The 20,896-nt window shown below is 37.2% G+C and overlaps 4 protein-coding genes across 4 annotated transcripts in view; 3 read left to right on the forward strand and 1 right to left on the reverse strand.

Moving 5' to 3' along the window:
• Nucleotides 1-3,229: 3,229 nt before the first annotated feature.
• The window catches only part of LOC149536765 (uncharacterized), a 41,345-nt gene continuing 23,678 nt past the window's right edge, over nt 3,230-20,896 (forward strand). The window contains exons 1-2 of the mRNA XM_089803867.1: nt 3,230-4,096; nt 13,583-13,802. The gene's annotated coding sequence lies outside the window, so the exon portion shown is untranslated. The remainder of the gene's footprint in view (nt 4,097-13,582; nt 13,803-20,896) is intronic.
• Nucleotides 5,797-6,432, reverse strand: LOC149536766 (uncharacterized). Its single transcript, XM_089803869.1, has 2 exons — nt 6,262-6,432; nt 5,797-6,156 (listed from the first exon to the last, which is right to left on the reverse strand). Exons 1-2 carry the CDS (start codon nt 6,430-6,432, stop codon nt 5,950-5,952), a joined length of 378 nt encoding a protein of 125 aa, XP_089659995.1. The 3' UTR covers nt 5,797-5,949.
• LOC149536767 (uncharacterized) lies at nt 8,448-11,941 on the forward strand. The gene is made up of 2 exons (XM_089803866.1): nt 8,448-8,896; nt 9,585-11,941. Exon 2 carries the CDS (start codon nt 10,085-10,087, stop codon nt 11,495-11,497), a length of 1,413 nt encoding a protein of 470 aa, XP_089659992.1. The 5' UTR covers nt 8,448-8,896; nt 9,585-10,084; the 3' UTR covers nt 11,498-11,941.
• Nucleotides 17,621-18,022, forward strand: LOC149536768 (uncharacterized). Its single transcript, XM_089806344.1, has one exon. The coding sequence runs from the start codon at nt 17,621-17,623 to the stop codon at nt 18,020-18,022; it is 402 nt and encodes a 133-aa protein (XP_089662470.1).

A 20,896-nucleotide genomic window follows, 5' to 3' on the forward strand; every position in this document is an offset into this window, starting at 1 on the left:
CAGAATAAATGGGTTTACAGGTTGAAAGAAGAGGAAGGAGGTAAGAAAAGATTTAAGGCCAGGTTAGTTGTAAAAGGATTTGCATAGAAAAAGGGAATTGATTTTGATGAGATATTTTCTTCTGTTGTTAAAATGACTTCTATTCGTACTGTTTTAAGTCTTGTGGCTACTGAAGATTTGCATTTAGAGCAGATGGATGTTAAAATAGCCTTTCTTCATGGTGATTTGGATGAAGAAATATATATGGCTCAGCCACAAGGTTTTGAGGTCAAAGGTAAGGAGAACTTAGTGTGCAAATTGAAGAAAAGTTTATATGGCTTGAAGCAAGCACCTCGGCAATGGTATCTGAAATTTGACAGTTTTATGCATGAGCATGGATATAATAGGTGTCATTCAGATTACTGTGTTTATTTTAAGAGGTTGGATGATGATAGCTACATTATTTTATGTTTATATGTTGATGATATGCTTATAGCTGGGTCTAACATGGATCATATTAAGGGGCTGAAACGCCAATTAGCACATGCATTTGCAACGAAGGATTTGGGGGCAGCAAAACAAATCCTTGGTATGAAGATTTGCAGAGATAGGAAGAACAGAACATTGACACTATCTCAAGCTGATTATGTTGAGAAGGTGTTGCAACGTTTCTCTATGGAGAATGCTAAAGCTGTCAGCACACCTTTACTTGGTCATTTGAAATTGACTAAGGAGATGTGTCCCAAGACACAGGAAGAGGAGGATAAGATGTCCAAGGTACCCTATGCTTCAGCTGTAGGAAGTTTGATGTATGCTATGGTATGTACTAGGCCAGATATTGCACATGTAGTGGGAGTCGTTAGCAGGTATATGAGTCATCCAGGATTTGAGCATTGGAAAGCTGTCAAGTGGATTCTCAGATATTTGAGAGGAACATCCAATAAGTGTTTACACTTTGGGGGCTCTACTACTGATTTACAGGGCTATGTTGACTCAGATTTGGCTGGGGATATTGATACCAGGCGGAGTACTACAGGTTATGTCTTTACTGTTGGTGGGGCAGCCGTGAGCTGGGTTTCTAGGCTACAGAAGATTAATGCTCTCTCCACTACAGAGGCAGAGTATGTTGCTGCTACAGAGGCAGCCAAAGAGATGATATGGCTTCAGTTCTTCTTGGAAGAATTGGGACATCCTCAGAAGGATAATTATTTGTTCACAGATAGTCAGAGTGCCATTCATCTTGCCAAGAATTCAGCTCTGCATTCTAAGACCAAACACATACAGTTGCGGTACCATTTCATTCGGTCAGTTTTGGAGGATGGACAGTTAAAGCTGGAGAAGATACATACCAATGAAAATCCAGCAGATATGTTGACAAAGGTTGTAACAAGGGAGAAGCTGAACTCCTCTTCAGCTTCAGTTGGTCTTTTAGACTAAATGTGAATAAAAGAACAGCAGAGTCCAAGGTGGTTTGATCCAGTGGGAGCCCCATGCGGTAGTTGTATTGCTACAGGATCAGTCTCCAAGTGGGAGATTGTTGTTTAGTGTGGAGCTTGATCAGTCCCCAAGTGGGAGATTGTTAGATTGTGGTGACTGATCAGGAAAGTACTGTACATACTTCATAAATAGTGGGGTTCGGGGCATCGCCCCAGAAATTTTTTTTTTTGGAAGTAGCCGACATGGTAGCCGACATATTATGGCCGACATATGGCCGACATGTTATAACCCTAAAGCAGTTTAATACTTGTATAAAAAGGGCTTAGGGTTGGGTATTTTTTTATGTGTGGTGATACGAAATTGGTTCTTGCGGCGGTATTGAGCTGTAAGGGATTACGGATTGTAATCAGGTTGTAATCACTGGATTGTAATAAGATCGGACTTGCTGTTTGGTGGACGTAGCCCAGGGATTGGGTGAACCACGTTAAATCTTGGTGCCTTGTGTTTTTTTTCTGTGTGTTCTATTATTTTCTGTTATTGGTTATATTTGCATGTAGTTTTTATTTCTGTCCGTGGTTTATCCTAACACATTGCAATACTATAGTAGGGAAATGCTAATAATATTTATGTTACATATAAAAATCATTGGCTTGAGATTTTTACTAATAAAAAAATTATTTTTAATGAATAAAAAAAGAGAGCACACATTATTCATATATAGAAGGATAATACAAGAAATGGATGCCAAATCATTCTATATCAAAGCTAAGTTGAATTATTTTAAAATAATACAAATATTCTAATTCCTAATCTATTATAACAAAGGAAAAGGTCTAGAAGGAGAACCTTTATAATATCTATATTCTTGGTGAAAGTTTGATACTTTCTGCTTTTACAAATATGGTGAAATTTTTGTACTTCTCCTTTTACAAACAACCCCCGGGCCCCAACATTGGCTACATAAGTTCCAATCACATCGATCACATCTATACATTCTATGTTTGTCCTATGTAACTCTTTGATTGAGATAGCATGAGTTACAATAATGTGATGTAAATTTATTATTGTCAATTCTCAAAAAACATTCTAAATGTTTTGGATGGGTTATGCATGTATCACTGAAATACTTTCTCACGATTTGATTGCATTTTCCCAATGATAGACTTTCAAATAATTTATGCTTCATTATGACATCCACCTCATCTCTCTCTCATCATTTTTTATACACATCATCTTCACCATGTCATATCCACTCCTTGTATCACTCCATTGGCATCAATTACAACTAGCCATCTTTATTCATTATATAGAAGCTTAGCAAGTAATTTGAGTTTTTTCATCATCAAATTTGAGGAATTGCCAATTTCTTCATAAAAGCACTTGCAACGGTACCAAAAGGTTACCATGTCTTCAAATGATAGTTTGGGCCAATGCATTTCTTGTACCACATCTTCATAAACATCTTTGAGTGTTGAAATGTCACAGACTTCTTCAAAAGAATACCCAACATATTTGAACATTGCTATGGACTTGTTTTAAACTTTGAACTTAGAGGTTCAGCATAAATAAAAATTAATTTTATCTTTTACTTCTCCCTTGTTCACCTGTAATAACAATAATTTTTATTATTAATAATGTATCATGGAAAAATAAATTATAATTTATGTTAAACATTGTATAAAATTAAAATATATTTTAAGAACTAATTACTTCAACATAACATCTTACTAGATTTAATCTATTTAAGAGAAAACTTAAGGTTGACCCATTATGCATGATAGATACAATTCCATTAACCTTGGTTTTGGTAAATGGAGAGGCCTCTATACCCCATGACATTATCGCAGAATTGCATCTTGATTTGCAATATTTCCTTCTTTGAAAATGATGCAAACCGATTTTTTTCTTTCCGCTTTAACCATATTAGGATTGGGAAGAACTCTCCAGCTCATTTTCTGAATAGCCCTTGCGTAGGTACCAAGCCCATCCAATTCATTTTTAAGTAGGGGAACCATATGATTTCAAAATCGTGGCCCTTGAATTTGAGGTCGTTATACATCTGCTCTTATTAGCTACTTATCTGGGGTTCCTTTGCCGGGAAGTGTCCTGTTCGGCCCGGCAAACGGTTCAATCCGAGATTTCCAGAGGCAAGGACTTGACACACAGCTCTTTCAGATGGAGTTTCCTGTTACGGGTGCCGGACGTTTGGACGCTTGCTCCCACCGACGGGATGTCCATGCCATCATGGTGCTCAGATCTTAGATTAGGGGATCGGTGTCCCTTGTAAGTCAGTGCCTATAACTATAATTGGAAAGTGGTGTCATTGGTAGGTCAGCGCTGACAAATATAATTGGAGCTTGGTGTCTCTAGTACATTGGTGCCTGGAAATGTAATTGGGGCTTGGTGTCTCCAATAGTTTGGTGGCTACTAAACATTGTAAGTACTTTAGTATTTTTGTGATGCCAGTAAACTTACACATACACGAGGTGATGCCCCAAAAGCTTCAAGGCTGACCAATAATCAAATCATTTAATTTTGGGGTCATTGGTCCTTATCACACTTGCCCCTGATGGTACAGTGTATTTCCAGCCAACGCATCATTTTTACATCTCTATATAAAGAGAAGACCGATATCATTTGAGGACAGTCAGCTAGGAGCACAGCTGAATGGTAGACCAAAGTATTGAGATCCCTCTCACCACATTTTAAATTAAAAGGTTGATGTGTATTGTGCAACAAGTTCATGAAGCTATTTTGTCAACTCAATAACAATTCTGTTATTTGTGTAATCTTTTCTGTTAACCCATCATGTTATGTTTTGTGTATTTCATTTTACTACATCCTTTGTCAAAGCAGTTTTGTCTCCAAATCCAGACTAAGCTGAAAAATTGGATTTCATTTTCCAATGACTCTGGTAGCCTTGACCGATCTCTTCATCGTGGGATTCCTTGTACGTACTTAAATTTCCTATATACCTAACTTAATGCACTTTAGTAAACTTGGCAAGGTTTTATAGTCCTAGTTGGACACTCCAACCTTGACTCATTTTGGCACCCACTGCCTCCTAAAGTTTCCATTTGGAGATGGTATCACTGATCACCGTGAGAAGTTTGTCCCATCATTCTAACAATAAAGACAGTGGAGTAATGAATTGATCTTCTTCATCCATCTTCACAACTATTGATTATAACTAACTTATGATAATATGGAATCTGTTTAGAGACTCTGCTAGAGTCTATATCACTCGTCCATATGTAATACAATTGTTCCTAGAAAAAAAACTTATTTACAACAGATTCCAATCTAGTCTAGGTTTCCCAGTTTCTTCCAAAGGAGGTCAGTGAAGGCTTCTCCCAAAACATTCAAAAAGGATCGAATCTAACAAACAAAGACTAGCTAGGCATCGTTATTTTTTATCCAATACTTTCCAATTTGGTAATGGCTGTAGGTTTAAAGCCAGAAATTGCAAACTATGTCTCTGTCTACAAGTTGGTCCTTCAACATGAGCTCTCAAAACTCAAGGTTGGTTCCATAGAGCTTTTGATCTCGAATCCTCCACTAGAGCTTGTCAATGCTCCGTACTTTAAAAATAGATCCTCCTATGCATAACTCCCAAATAACTAGGTTTAAATTTCAAATAAGTTCTACTCTTCTCACGGTTCTAAGAAGCCAGCCAATTCTAAGAAGCCAGCCAAGCATCGATACTAAATGGAAGGAAACAATGCACCTCAATGAGAAAATTTCCAAATCAATTTTATAAGTAAAGCAATGCAACTAATCTAGATAAAAAAATAATGATTTAGAGTAACGATACTTAGTGAAGAATGATAAAGAGGAGAGAGAACACAAGAAACCCTTTCTGTAGTGACAAAATATGTAGAAAATATATTTGCCGAGTGAGAGAGTAATAATATTGAACAATACAATCATATCAGCGTATAAATAGCCTGAAAGCCCTATTAAACATTTCAAACAGAGGCTGCGGAAATAATTGGAATCTGGAATGCTAAAAAGTGGAGCCACTATCTTAACACAGGAAAATTAAGCTAATGCCTGAAAGAAAGGGCTGCAAATCTACAGCAGCCGTCCTATTTAAAGCTAAGGTTTTCTAAGGGTAGGGCCTCTGCCTAGTGTATAATTTTCTCAGAAATCTGTAAGTTGGATGCAGAATTGTGAAGAACTGTAGCTATAGCTAGCAATTTCATTGTTTAACGGACAATTGCTGCCTAGATTACCTTACCAGCAACCATGGAGATAAATTACAGTAGTTCTGACTCTCTTCCAAGGTACCCTTGCCTGAGAAAACTATTAAACCCTCAAATGTTTCGCCCATTTAAACGTTGTTATATATAACCAAATCCTAACCCGGAGATATGCCACTGAATTTAAAGCAATCTTCTAATTTTCAGAATAAAATTTATGGAAATCTACACAACTTCCGGCACAAATACTTCAAAGCAGAAGAAATTTGAATTCAGAAGAATCCACCAAAACAGAATTCAAGTCTACAATTTATGCATATAATTGGATGGATCAAAGCGAAAAGCAAACTCCTAGCCTACAGTTGAATATAGATGGACCAAAGCAAAGATATCCATATACCTTGAGAGCAAGGGCTATAGCAACTCCCACAATGAAGAGGAAAAAGGGCATGATAAAGTCTGCTAAATTGCAGCCATTCCAAGGAGCATGGGTTATATGAGCATATGCATCTCCTGCATCGTCCACTAGAATCATTATCTGCACCATATGTACCACCATGTTTTCAGTTCATTATTATGCATATCAAATACAGTGTCTTCAATCTTTAACTTGGATTACACCATATAGTTTTAGTACAGGTACCACAATAGTAAGGCCTCTGAAAACATCCAAAATAGCCACTTGCTTGGTTTTCTGCAAAGACTGACCACCATCTTGTACTCCGACTTCTTCTTTCCGCGTAGTCATCTGCTTGTCATCAATCTCCCCACCTTTAAGTGCCTTGCCTTCTTCCATCAGTTTTTCCTGTGCCATCCTTCCACAATTATTTGGCAAATATATAACTCAGGGAGGAGGGTGTTAATCCTAAAAAGGATAAATTGCAGCAACCTTTGAAGAAAACATCTGTTCTTGGAAAATAATCCCAAGATGAGGGCACCCACAAAGCCCACAAGCACCATTAAATCATTTTGAAACCTATGATGCTACCTCCTAAAATGGCAACTTTATAGTGGACTTTATTGCAGGGCAATAACTGTATAAAGCACATTAGCGTTGAAGCGGGAAAAACAAGAAGAAGAAAGTTCTAACACAAGAGTAACAAATCATGAGGTTCAGTTTTTGGATTGCAACTTTTACGATGAATGATCAAAGGGAGGGAGAGTACACAGCACATCTCAATCTTACTAACACACCCCAAAATCTGGTTTTGGATTGCATAAAATTTTAGTAATCAGAAGTTCCTTTGTCTTACATATACAATTGTAGTTGAAGTCGTTCCTTGGATCCCTTGAATCTCATCTATAATTTGAAAAACTTAAAAAATTTACCTATATCCAAAAGAGTTAAAAGGAATATTTTATTTTATAAACTACTTCACTTCCAGAGTAAGACATTTTATTTTTTCTCTGTAAGAATGAAAAACTATATTCCTCGATGAATGTATTCCATCTGCATGATTGTACGAATGTTAGTTCAAGTGGCAATTCTGAGAGCACAAGGCATTATGTATTACCCTACAGAAGCAACTGACCTTAGTTGCTTGGATCTCGACATTTGTCATCTGGTAGCTTTTGAATGGTAGGTCTCAACACTCAACAGTACAAACTACAAAGTTTAAATGAACTAGTCAATATCTTGTTATTGCGCTGTTCTCTTTCATTTGGGGAAATAATATCATAGTCTTCTCACCATATCCATGCCTTGTAAATGTTCTAATGATTGTTGTCCTTGAAATCACATTTCGCATGGGCATTTGATCAAAAACTTCCCGAGCATCCATCAAGATACCACATTCATCATACATTTTTATGAGAATGTTTCCTAATAATATATCTGGCTTCAATCCTCTTCCTGTCATATGGCTGTGGACTTGTTTTCCATCGGATAGGGTTTTCTTTTAGTACATTCTTGCAATAAATGAGAGTATAAAGAAAAGCGTAATGGTTGGTCCTTCTTGCTGAGCATGCTAACAATTTGAAAACCGTTTCTACTTATAACTTCAGAGAACTCCATGTCTTGTTTCAGAGCTCCCAAAACAACACATATCGGAAGAATAATTCTAAAGGTTTCTGAGGTCAGCTTGACATCTGACTTTTGCAGTTGTTGAAAAAGCCTTAGTGCTTCAACACCATTTGCATTCTCTAGATGCACTTCCATCATCAAATTCCATGAGACAACATTTCATTCAGACATCCAAAGAAAGAGCTCCAGGGCCTTATCAGGGTCTCTACTCTGTGCATAGCCTGAGATCATTGCATTCCATGAAACCACATTTCTCTCGGGCATTGCATCAAAGTACTTTTGGGCAATGTCAGGTTCCCGTTCTATGCATGCTTTGCAACAATAGTAGTCCAGGTGATCACATTTCGTTGAGGTATTTTGTTAAACACATTGCGTGCATATTTCAAACCGCTGCATTTTGCATGGACTGAAACCCATTTCTAATCATGTCTCTGTCGATCCCTTACCCTTTTTAAGTTCTGCAAGTCGACACGTATAGAGATCACTGGAGCTTTGTTGTATTATTTCAAATGGATGGAGTGCTGCTGCAAAATTAGCTCACAATGCTTCAACAATAGACATGGGCCAGGTGTCCAGTTCAGGGTAGAAAAGTAAAAGCCGGAGGTTCAAGTGGAGATTAAGAACAGACAGAGGCACTTGCAGAGGCATCACTATCTGGCAGGGCATAGGAGGTTTGAGTTGTTCATTTTTTCACTGCTGCCCCTATGGCAATAATACAGATAGCTGCTGCACATCCAGAATTAGCGGCTAGGAGTTTACATTTTACAAGTGTGTTCAATTCTGGTAGAATTTTCCACTTAAAACCAAGGTTGCACGGGTACGCATACCCAGACCCCTGGTACATGTACCAGGTACTGGTACGCGTATCCTGTACCGGGTACAGACTAGGGCACGTTTCTAAAATTTTGGTACGCCACGTCAGCTTTTTAAAAAGTAGAGGTGGCACAATTTGTCGTGCTGGAAAGGAAACCTAAAAGCTGACCTAAAACGCGACATTATATTGACTAAATCGCGACATTAAACACGACTTTGTCACCGTCCGCTATTTCCATTTGCCGACAACGCAAGTAGGTTAAAGTTTAAACGCACCAGGTTAAACGCGAGGTTAAATGCAGGCAAACAGCTGAAAAATGCCGGCTGGAAAATGGAAGGAAAAAGCAAAGTTAAAATGCAGGGCAAAGTTCAGACGTCAGGTTTTCATCCACGCAAAGATCGTTTTATCGATTTTTCACAGTCCATAGACTCGCACACAAAGGTATTTGTTTAACTTTTTTTAAGTTACGACTTCATATTTTTATTTTTGCACTCGAGTTTAGAAATTATTTCAAAATTATAGTTTAGAAATTAGATTATTTTTCTATAAGCTCTCATTTTCGTTTATTTTTTAACTTTTTAAAATTTTGAGTTTTAACTTTTAACTTTTTAATATTTTATATATGATTGACATATTATATTTAGGATATATTATAAATTTAAAATAACAAGTTTAAACTTTAAGGTTAAACAGTAAACTTAAACCAAATAAATTAATAAATATTTTAAAATTTTAATATTTATATAGTTTATTGAAATTAAATGTTATCGTTAAACTTTAGTCTTTAATATTTATATAATTTAAAATGGATAAAATTTAGTAAAAATATTATTTTATTGATTTAATTTACAGTTTAGTAGTTTACTCTTTTGACTTGTCACAACACATAGTCATATTAAATTTAAAAAAATTTAAATCATATTATAAATATAGATTTTTAAAGTTTTAAATAGATGTTTCCAATTTAAATAATCATTTAAATTTTAAACTGAAATTTATTTTAGATATTAAATTTAAAATATAAAGCAATATAAAGCAACTTTAATTCTTTTTTATTTGCTCTACAATATCTTCTCGATTGAGTTTACAGTTTGACACTAATTATCGAATGTTTTTTTAATTTTTCCAGGTAGAATGTCAGGCGGAGGAAAGCAAGGGTTGTATCCTTTGTGAAAGTATGTTCATTGTGTTCGAGGGCCGAAGGGTTCAGGTGGATCAGCCGAGGTCACATGCAAGCTTTGCCCTTTGAAATGGAAAGGTTCTTACACGAGAGTGAAGGCTCACTTCCTTCACATAGCTGGGGTAGGTTTTGATCCTTGTACAAATGAGGTGGAACGATATGATCTTATAAGGGAGCAAGAAAGGGCTGAAGGGAAAGTTGCTAAGAAGAGCTCTCATGCTTCAACAACAGGGCCTGTATGGAGTCAACATGGAGATTCAGAAGTAGATGTCTCAACTACAGGTGTAGCAGCAGAACATGCCCACAAGAGACAACATATTGGCAGCTCAAATCCCATTGGAGAATTGTTTGATGTGCACGGTCGAGATGCTGTTGATGCAGCAATCGCACGATTCTTTTATGCAAATGGAATAGCATTTAATGTTTCTCGCTCCCCTTTCTACATTGAGATGATCCAAGCTATCCTTCATGCACCAACAGGGTATAAACCACCTGGATATGAAAAGCTTCGCACTACTTTACTTGATAAAGAGAAAAGTCGATTAGATGACCAAACTACATCAATGAAAAGAGTGTGGGCTACAGAGGGATGTAGTATTGTGATGGATGGGTGGACAGATGCTAGAAATCGTCCATTACTTAATATCATGGTAACATGCAGCAAAGGGCCTTATTTTTTGAAGGCAATAGACTGTTTAGGGCAAGAAAAAAATGCAGAATTTCTACACACCCAGCTATGTGAGGGCATTGAGGAAGTGGGGGCTACACATGTGGTCCAAGTTGTTACTGATGCTGCCCCTGTTTGTAAAGCAGCAGGTATGTTGGTGCAAAAAAAGTACAGGCATATATTTTGGACACCCTGTTGTGTGCATTCGTTCAATAATGCACTCAAAGACATTGGCAAGTTTCAATGGATTACAAATCTCATAGAGAAGGAGAGAAAAATACAAATGTTTATATGCAATCACCACCACACACAAGCCATCTATCGTAAATTTGCCAAGATGGAGCTACTCAAATCTGCTGATACATGTTTTGCTTCTTACTTCATTCTTCTTGACCGCCTTTGTGAAGTCAAGCAAGCTTTGTGTTCCACAGTTGTTAGTGAAGCATGGACAACTTGGAGACAATCTACTTTAGATACTGCTGTTGAGGTGCGAGGTATGATTCTTGATGAGCATTTTTGGGCTGATGTGAAATTTGTTGTGGAGTTTATTAAGCCCATATGTGAGCTGATCAGATATACAGATTTAGATAAGGCATGTTTGGGAGAAATTTATGAAGCAATAGATTCCATGTGTGAAAAAGTCAAGACAATAACTGATATAAAAGACCCTTCTCTATATCCTTTGATGGAGGAGAAGTTGCATGGAAGATGGAATAAGCTTAACACACCTCTTCATTGTGCTGCATATGCTCTTAATCCTAAATGGCATGATATACAAGTGACTGGGAAGAGGGCTCAACATCAGGATAGAGAGGTAATGAAAGGATTTTGGGCTGCAATAAAAAAGATCTATGGCCGAGGTGAGGATGCTGCTGTTGTAAGGAGTCAATGGAATAAGTTTTCACTTGGGCAAGGTAAGTTTGGTTCTGTGGAAGCTTTATATGATATGAAATTAAAGATAGACCCTATAGAGTGGTGGTGGAACCATGGAGGTGGAGCTCTTGAATTGCAATCATTTGCAATAAGATTGCTCTCACAAGTAGCTAGCTCTTCATCTTGTGAGAGAAATTGGAGTACTTATGGGTTCATTCATTCACTATTGAGAAACCTTTTGGGGTCAAAGAAAGCAGAGAAATTGGTGTACATTCACAGCTTACTTCGTCTCTTCTCTTATCTAGATCCTGGATTCCAATGACAGTCCTTCATCAAAATGGGATTCAATCCCACCTGATGGAGAACTTGCTGCCCTTGTGGATGGAGAGGTTGAAGTAGATGGCCTTATTGACTTGCCTATTGTTACTCTACCAACAGAGGAAATTGAGCTCGAGAGTGATGACTATTTGGACAGCATCATAACTGAGGACCTTGATATGGATGATGAAGGCATATAAGACTAGAAAATAGATTAAGATGTCTGATTTTTGTTTTAGTTTTTGTTTGCATATCAGCTTGCTGTTTATCAAGCTTATTTCGATATGTAATCAGTTTGAGACTTTGGTACAATACTGATTAACAATAGATTATAATCTATAAACTTTTTCTGATTTTCACTGTTTAAACTTTTAAGTTTAAACTAGAAGTTTATCATTTCTAATATCAATATGTCCTATCTATATGATTTATGAAGTTATTGTTCGTATTTAAAGTTTGTCTTCTTTGTTAAGTATCTAAACTCTAAAGTTTAAACATTCAGCAGTAGTATATATTATAAATTTATAAGTTTAAACATTTTTAGATTTCTTGTTTTGGATGCTCAATGTCATGACTCATGACTGATATTTTGATTTTCAGATTTTCTATAAGATAATTATATATATATATAAAATTAGACATACACACGTACCCCCATCCCTTGTTTTGAGAAATACCCGTACCAGTTCCCGTTCCCGTACCCACGCACCGATGCAACCTTGCTTAAAACCCTTTTGAATCATAGAACATGTTATTTGTTTGTAATGATTTCCATCTATGATAACATATTTATTCGTATAGTTGGATTACGACATGAAGAGAAAAGATATAATGCATAAGAGATGGATATAGATTCAAATAACTAATAACACGAACTCCAATGTACTTAATTTTTATCTGTTTCTTTATCATTTGTATCTTTATCTGCTTCCATAGAAATTTGAACCAAATGCAACAAAATACTGCTACAACCACAAAAAATGTTAATGTCTGGTCTGCTGTTCCATCCACGCTTCCCCTTCTTGAATCTTTTCTTACAAATCCCCATTTTCGAACAGTTGGCATTGATATATATCTTTCAGCTTCTTCGCACTGTTTTACATATAGTATACTTTAGTAGGATGATTTCTTTCAGTACTTTGTTATAAATCTGTCTTTTAAAAGTATCAATTTGCTGCAGGAAATTCAAGTCAAATAAGTGATGGAGCAGCTACTGTTGGTCTTATGAAGAACGCAATGGCTGAAGCAAACTAATTAATACATTTACTCAACTTTCATCTGAAGTTTATGTAGGAGTTTTGTAGCAATTAGATGTCATCTAACTGTAATACAAATAGACCCAGCTGCTACAATACCAGCGGTAGTAATTTTGTTCAGATCAAATGTAGCATAACACACCAATTTAAGCCTTTCTTCCATGTGCAATTTAAGTAATATAGGTCATGATTATGATGCCTCTTTATTATGTTTGTAGAATTTACAATGATTCATATGCACTTGATACTAGAGACTTCACTGGTAGGTATTTGGTTATAGTTTGATAACACTCCTCAATAACATTTGTTTTCATAAATCTTGAAACATATCATCCACATTTGTTGTCGATTCCATATGTGTTGACGATTCCATATGCTTTTTGAATCTTACTGATCGCGAAAACTATCAATTTCTAAACACAATCTTTAGCGTAACAATTGGCATAATCTTGGACCGGCAGGTACAAGTGCTAGTTTTACATATTCAGGCATATTTAGATTGCTTATGAAGATGCACACCACATTGCCCTTTAGCCGATCCATTGGTACCTGAAAAATGTGTATTACAACATTCATTTTTTAGGGCAAAATAAGTTTTGTTCTAGTCATACGATACATTCACTACTATACACTAGCGCTATAAAGACGTTAGTTAAAGACAAAATATCACTTTTGTCTTTAACATATTTTTTATTTATATTATATTTTAATTGTTTTAAATAAAGACAATACGGAAAATCATGTCGATAAAATATATATGGCACTTAACTTTACTTCATTTCCCCTTCTCGCGGCACTAAACTCACAATGGAACTCTGCATTGAGATGTGCAGGATTGAAACTAGCGGTACTCGTGCTACTAAATTATCGAATTGGAGTTAGCAGCGGCAAGGATGGTTTTCATGGTGGGGGGAAACTATTACATTAGGAATCATGTTGAGCAGTTTTGTGTGGAGTCATATTATGTGCCTTGTAGCAAGCAATCTTGTTCAACAGTTGTGTCTGGAAACTTTTCTTGCTGCTCATGCCGTGTAGCTGCCACAATTAATTCTGGTACGTTTGTAAGTTATACCTCATTGCATATTCATTGTCTTGCAAGTTTGTAGAGTTTAGAAATGTTTAGGGTTTCTTAGTTTATTTGTTCCCTTCTCTTTTTTATCTGCAAGGTATCTTCTATATAGCTTGCAATCCCAACTGAGAGGCGTAAGTGGATGTTTTTGCCTTGGCATCAAACCCTTAAGATTGGGGTCAGCTGAGAGCAAGATTTTTCCATTTTCATATAGATCCTTCACCCAATCCAGTAATATAATCCGTTCACTACCCAACAATACAATCTGTTCACTACCCTTGGACAAATCTATGGGCCTCAGCACTCTGCATGCATGCACAATCTCCCCTATTGTTAGAAAGAAAGGCTACCAGGTCTTCAGCACTCTACTGGCCAACAAGGATAGCAACTAACTTCCTGATCATAACTTCTCCCTCGCCATAGGGCTGCATTTCTTTCAATTGCTTCTCTACACCTTACAATAATCTATTGTCGTTCCCCTTTGCCACAGGACTGCAGGGGTAGGGGCCAGTAGCCTATTATTGTAGGGGTAGGGATGCCCTACCATGCCCTGCCACATGCAACTTCGAGTAAAACAATGCCAAAACTGAATACATCAGATCGTGGAGCAACTTCCCCTATTTTTTTGACTTTTGGAGCGATGTACCCAACAATCCCCACTACCCGAGTTGTTTGTGGATTTTGCATGTGATTGTACAAATCAGCAAGCCCAAAGTCACCAAGGTTTGCATTGAGCTCTGAATCAAGCAAAACATTGCTGGATTTAACATCTCTGTGAACCACCCTACGTTCCCATTACTTGTGAAGATATAACAGCCCTGCAACGATGCCCTTCAAAATTGCTTACCTTTAGTCCCAGGAAAGTACTCACATTATTTCCTCTAGATCTGGGAATATGAATTTGTCCAGGCTTCCATTTGACATGTACTAGTAAGCAATAAATAGTTGTTTGATCTTCCCGCACCAGCCCCGCAATTGAACAAGGCTTCTGTGCTAAAGATGACCCACAGAACCAACATAGATTTATAGAAAATTGTCCACCAGACCTACAAAAAAATTGGGGTTTTTGTTTCATAATGTGGGTTTTGATGTAGACAAATGCAGGGTGCATTGGAACATTGAATAGTAGAACCCGATATTGCCCCACAACATGAAATGGTCATCTGACAAAGAGGCTAGAGGAGATTGGAGTCGGGAAGCAGAGTCACATGTTCAACTATGCCATAGATGAAACCCCCAAGCTCATGCTTTATCCACCAAGTTGAGGGATAAAGTTATAGAGGTCGGTGATAAAACCTTGACTGTAAAGTTTTGTGGGTAGCAAAATCCATGAATAATACTAACAATAGTGGCTGGCTTTCATTCTTGCTCTGACCCCATTTAGTAGTACTAGTTGGGGGTAGGGATCCTCCTCATGAGTCCTCTACATAGTTAGCTTCTAGTAGATATTGTAATTGACAGGCCTCTTCCCACATGCCTCGTTGAAGTACCACTTATCACAGTACTTAAACAGTAATGGACAAAGTGGAGGGGGCCTATTCTATACTATTATGCTCTCGAGGTCTGATGGTTATCTATGCATCATGGAGGTCCTCAATAGGCAATTTTTATTTTAGGTTCTTGAACTATTAAGTCACTTTCTTTGGCATGTCTATCAACAGTGTTGCTTGTCCCCAAAATTTTATGTGCTGGTGGTTTCTACATTTTCATTAGTGTTCTCCTCTTGGATTTCTTTATCATTGTTTGGGTGTTAGATTGTTTCAATATATTTCTAACATTAAAAATGATGTTTTGTAATTTTTTGTTTAAAAATTGTTAAACATGCTTCCAATACAATCACATCCCTGTTCCTTGCGGAGGCACTATATGCTTTAATTGATTTTTTGGAATATAGTCACTCCCTTGTCTTAGGAAGATTAGAAAATTTTCCCATCTTTATATGCACTATGTTTCTTATGTTATTTTAGAGTAAACTTTGATTTTGTTTTCAGAGGTGTTATTTGCAACCTTATGTTTTGATGCATTTACTCTAAAAAAACCATGGTATCATTGAAGAGTATGCAAAAAATTGATGCCACTGACCTAATGCCACTTTCTTTCGACATCTTTAATTTATTTGAAGTAAACTGATGCCCATGCTATGTGCAAAGCTTTCAAAGTAGATGGTGCTTGTTGAATCCATTAAACTATATTCTAAATGTGGTTGGTGAATTTGTTCAATAAAATTGAGAAGTTGAAGCTCTAAAAATGATTTTTAGGTTCAAGTCATCATTAGATTTTGTGCAATTATGCTATGTTATAGGAATTAATTATGATCTTTTTTCTATTTTGAGGTTTGACATTATACTCCACCATAGTTGTATCTCAACAATTATCATTCGTCTGATCATTCCCCCATTTCCCTTTTGATTGCTTCTCTTGAGGCCAAGAGGAATTATCCTTTTCAGTTTGAAAAGATGTGGATATCTCATCCGGACCTTTTGGACACGATCTCCTCTTGGTGGAATATTGAGGTGGAAGGGACTGCTATGTTCAGGGTTGCCAAGAAACTGAGTAACATTAAATGTTATGTTAAAGTCTGGAACAAGACAGATTTTGGTCATATTTTTCAGGAAAAAGAGGAGATGTCAGATAAGCTTAGTAGTATTTAGGATATTATTCAGCAGGATGGATATAATGATCAGAACAAGAATATAGAGATGTCAATTCTCACTGATTTGCATAACATTATAAGTAGAGAAGAGAACTTCTGGAAACAAAAATCCAGAATTAACTAGCTTCAAGAGGGCGATCAAAACACCAGATTTTTCCACCTTTCCACTCTTAAGCATAGAGCTAATAACAGGATCACAGGAATTAAGAAGGGCTAGGCTCTTTTGACATGAGATAATGATATTTCTGCTAAAGCTATTTCTTTTTTCTCTTCTCTTCTTTCCTGGGATCCCATGTTATCTGTGCTAGATCAGAATGGAATTGTTTCATCTCTCCCCCAATTAATTCAACCACACCACAATAAAATGTTGTGAGCGATTCCTAATGCCCAGAAAGTTAAACAAGCTTTGTTCCCTCTTCCAGTAGATAAATCCCCAAGGCCGGATGGTTTTCCTACGTTCTTCTTTCAAGTATATTGGGAGGTGGTTATGGAGGATGTTGTCAAGGCGGTGTAGGAATTTTTTGGGGCTAGGAATCTTCCTAAAGAACTCAACTCTACATTTTAGGTTCTCATTCTTAAAGTCCCAGGGGCATATTCAATGGATCAAAATTTAGGCCCATTAGTCTTTGTAATTCATTCTACAAGAGCATTTCGAAGGTGTTGACGTCCAGAATCCTTAATGTTCTTCCTTTGATCATATCTTAGTAGTAGACGGGTTTTGTCCCTAGAAGACAAATCTTGGATTCTATCATGATGGTTCATGAAGTCATTCATTCGCTGGAAGCGGGTAAAAGAGAAGGACTTCTACTCAAGTTGGATCTCGCCAAAGCCTATGACTAGGTGGACTGGACTTTCCTTGGTTCTGTTCTCCAGGCTTTTGGTTTTGATCATGAGGTGCGTAAACTCATTTCTCAACTTATTTCTACTTCTTCGCTTGCCATAATGATCAATGGGGCTCCTTCTGGTTTCTTCAAACCTTTGAGAGGTTTAAGGTAGGTGGATCCCTTGTCTCCTATCCTGTTTATTATCATGGCTGAGTGTATTGGTAGGTTGATTTAGAGAAAAAGACAGGATGGAATATTAAGAGGAATCAAGCCTTCTTTAGGACATGTTTCTTTTACCCATCAACAGTTTGTGGATGACACTATCATGGGAGGGGAAGCTTCGGTTCAGGAGGCTAAAGAGATGAAGAAATTACTGGATGTGTATATCAGGGGATCAGGCCAGCTCATTAATTGGGCAAAAAGCTCAGTTTTCTTTATTAATATTCCTATTGAAAGACAAAGGAAGATTGCTGGGAATCTTGGATGTGAGGTTGGCAACCTTCCAACTAGCTATCTTGGTCTCCCATTGGGAACTAAGTTGCCAAATTCTTTCTGGAATGGGATTCTTGATAGGTTCAGTAAGAAGTTGGTAGGATGGAAAGGTGCCACCCTAAGCCAAGCTGGAAAATGTCTTTTGGTGAAATCCACTCTTCAGAATCTTCCAATGTATGCCCTAATTCTCTTTGGGATACCGGCCAAATACATTGATAAAATGGAAAAGATCTAGAGAGATTTTCTATGGTTTGGTCTTGAGGAACACAAAAGATACCCCCTTGTGGCTTGGGATAATGTTTACCTCCCCAAGAGTTATGGAGGTCTTGGAATCAGGAAACTAAGACATCTAAATAAGGTTCTTCTAGCTAAGCAGATCTGGCGCATTTTCAATAGTACGGGGGAATGGAGAGACATTTTAGTGGAGAAGTATATTAGAAGGCCTTCTCTAAAGTTTTTGCTCAATGATCCTGACATCCGAATGGTTCGGTCATTTGGAATGGTATTCTTAAGGCAAGAGACCTAGCTAATTCTAAGACCAAGTGGAAAGTGGGAAATGGTGAAGACATCCTCTTCTGGCATGGTAACTGGTTGTTTCAGGGTCCTCTCATTAACAATCCTATTTATGACAACTGGGAAAATATTTTTATTAGGCAATTTGGATTGAAAGTTAGAGACTACAAAATAGACCAGGGATGGAGAGACTTGTCTCTCATCTCGAATGATCTCAAGCCGATAATGGTGATGCTGAATTCAATTATCTTGAACAATAAGAGGGATGAATTAATATGGGAAGATAATCCTAATGGTTGCTACTCGGTGGCATCAAGGTATAATTCCCTTTGGACCCTGAAACATAAACCTCCTTGGGCTAAGGCTTGGTTGCTTGGCCTTACCACTAAGATTAATATGTTCTTTTGGTTGATGTTACAGGATAAAATTCTCACTTTGGATAATTTGGCAAAGAAAGGTCAGTATATCCCAAATAGTTGTATTCTTTGCAAGCATCAATTGGAGCCGGTTAATCATATTTTTATCCATTGTCCATAATCCATGGAGGTTTGGGATTTGCTCACTAAGAAATATGGGGTTAGTTGGTGCAAGCTAGGTAATGATTTGGATTTCTTTTGTCAATGGGATAGTATGTATAAAGGCACAAATTTGCATGCTATAAGCTCTTGGACTTTGCCTCACTTCTGCTGGGGTGTTTGGAAGGAGAGAAATAATCATATTTTTAGAGACAGGGAGGAACCTGCTTATGTGCTTGTGGACAAAATCAATAGTAACATGAAGGAAAACTTCGAGATAAGAAAGGGGGGAGATATTGAAGATGGAGGTAGAAATAAGGAAAAGGAAAAGGACAGGAGAACTAAAAGACAAGAGGTGAAATGGAAACTCCCACCAGAGGGTTGGCATAAAGCCAACTTTGATGGAGCAGCTAAAGGAAATCCTGGTCCTTCGAGATGTGGAGGCATAATTAGAAACTATCATGGTGGAGTTGTTGCTCTCTCCTACCCCTTGGGAAACCAAACAAATCATTATGTTGAAGCCAGTGCTGCTCTCCACACTGTTAAATTAGCCTTGGATGTGGGAGTTCGATAATTGTGGCTGGAGGGGGACTCAAATAATATTATCAGATGTATCAAAGGGGTTCTCCATCTCACATGGACAATGGCAAATATAATTGGAGAAATTTGTAAAACACTTGGCAAATTTGAATGCATTCATGTAAGCCATGAGTACAGGGAGGCTAACTCGGTGGCTGATTGGTTTGCCAATGAAGCAGTAAAGAAAGATATGGTGATGATATGGAACACCAGCAGGAATATTCTAGTAGACGCAAAAAGCCTAATCGATCAAGAGAGGATCTAGGGAGGTACGGGTGAAATCCAAAGTTAATTATGGAAATTAATTTAAGTATGGGTGCAAGCCAATGCAATTATGGTAAATGTGGAAGGAACAGGCAGATGACGTTTTTCGTGTCAAATCGACATGCTTTATGGGTAGTCTATTTCCTTTACCGTTTTTATGAAATTGAAAGACAAAGCGGTTTTGAACAGAGTATACAGTAGATTGAGGAAGAGAAACAGAGGACGACATTTATGAGAATAGAAAATGTTCAGGCTACAGAGATGGTGGGTGAACGGAGTAGGAAAGAACTGGTAGGTGAGGCAAACAAATGGAGACAAAGAACCAAAGTTTGGGAGAAGTTTGAAAAGGGTGGAATTGCAAATTATATCGCCAAGCTTCATGGATATGACCCAGCGATTACCAATCTTATGGTAAATTTGTGGAAGGATGGTAGGGTCAAAGTGGATGGGGTGTTGTATCAAGTTACTATGGAGGTCATTGCCCATGTCACTGAAATTCTAGATGAGGGATTAAAGTTCTATAGAGATAAAAAGTTATCTGTGAATGCGGTTAAGGATTTCACCAAGAACACGAAAGAGAAAAAGGAATTGGTGGAATGCAAGACCTACTATGAGATGGACTTGATTAAGAAGCTCTGGAGGTATGTGTTGAGGGCTATTATTGAGTATATATCTCTGGATACAAGATTTGATAGGGTTAGAACCAAAGTAACGTGAATCGGAATCGGCAAGGCCGAATCGAATCGTGAATCGGCAAATTTGGAAAAACCCTTTAAATTTAAAGATTTTAACAATTTAAAACTTATTTCATGCACCCTTTATTGAATATAACTTAAACACACTATAACATCATCAAATAGAAGTTAAAACTTAACATACATAAACATGGAACATAAAATCCATCACATACGTAACTATGTTATCTAAAATGTAAATTGTAGGCTAGCTGAAGTAAATAGAAATCAAATGATCATAATGATTTAAATCATAGAATGTATGTAAGATGATCCATAAGACATCAAATCATAAATGTGTGTAAGAATCTAAGATGAAGATCCATGAAAGTTTGAAACATATGTCTAGCAATGATTCAGTATCAATATCTGTAAACAAAATATAAAAGCAAGGCTCCAGCTCAAGCCGCAGGCTCATAGTCATCATCATCTTCAACACCATCCTCAAGCTCGGCTGCAGCCTCAGCCTTAACCTCTGAGTATCCAGTCTGCCTAGTAGCAAGG

The sequence above is a fragment of the Cupressus sempervirens genome, chromosome 10, assembly GCF_028749045.1.
Source record: "Cupressus sempervirens isolate cs-2001-9-10 chromosome 10, ASM2874904v1, whole genome shotgun sequence".
Taxonomy (NCBI): Eukaryota; Viridiplantae; Streptophyta; class Pinopsida; order Cupressales; family Cupressaceae; genus Cupressus; species Cupressus sempervirens.

Coding starts and splice junctions, on each gene's coding strand:
- LOC149536767 (XM_089803866.1), top strand. CDS start 10,085: ATGATCCAAGCTATCCTTCATGCACCAACAGGGTATAAACCACCTGGA.
- LOC149536768 (XM_089806344.1), top strand. CDS start 17,621: ATGGGAGGGGAAGCTTCGGTTCAGGAGGCTAAAGAGATGAAGAAATTA.
- LOC149536766 (XM_089803869.1), bottom strand. CDS start 6,432: ATGGCACAGGAAAAACTGATGGAAGAAGGCAAGGCACTTAAAGGTGGG. Junction 6,157..6,261: donor TCAGAGGCCTTACTATTGTG/GTACCTGTACTA, acceptor CATATGGTGCAG/ATAATGATTCTAGTGGACGA.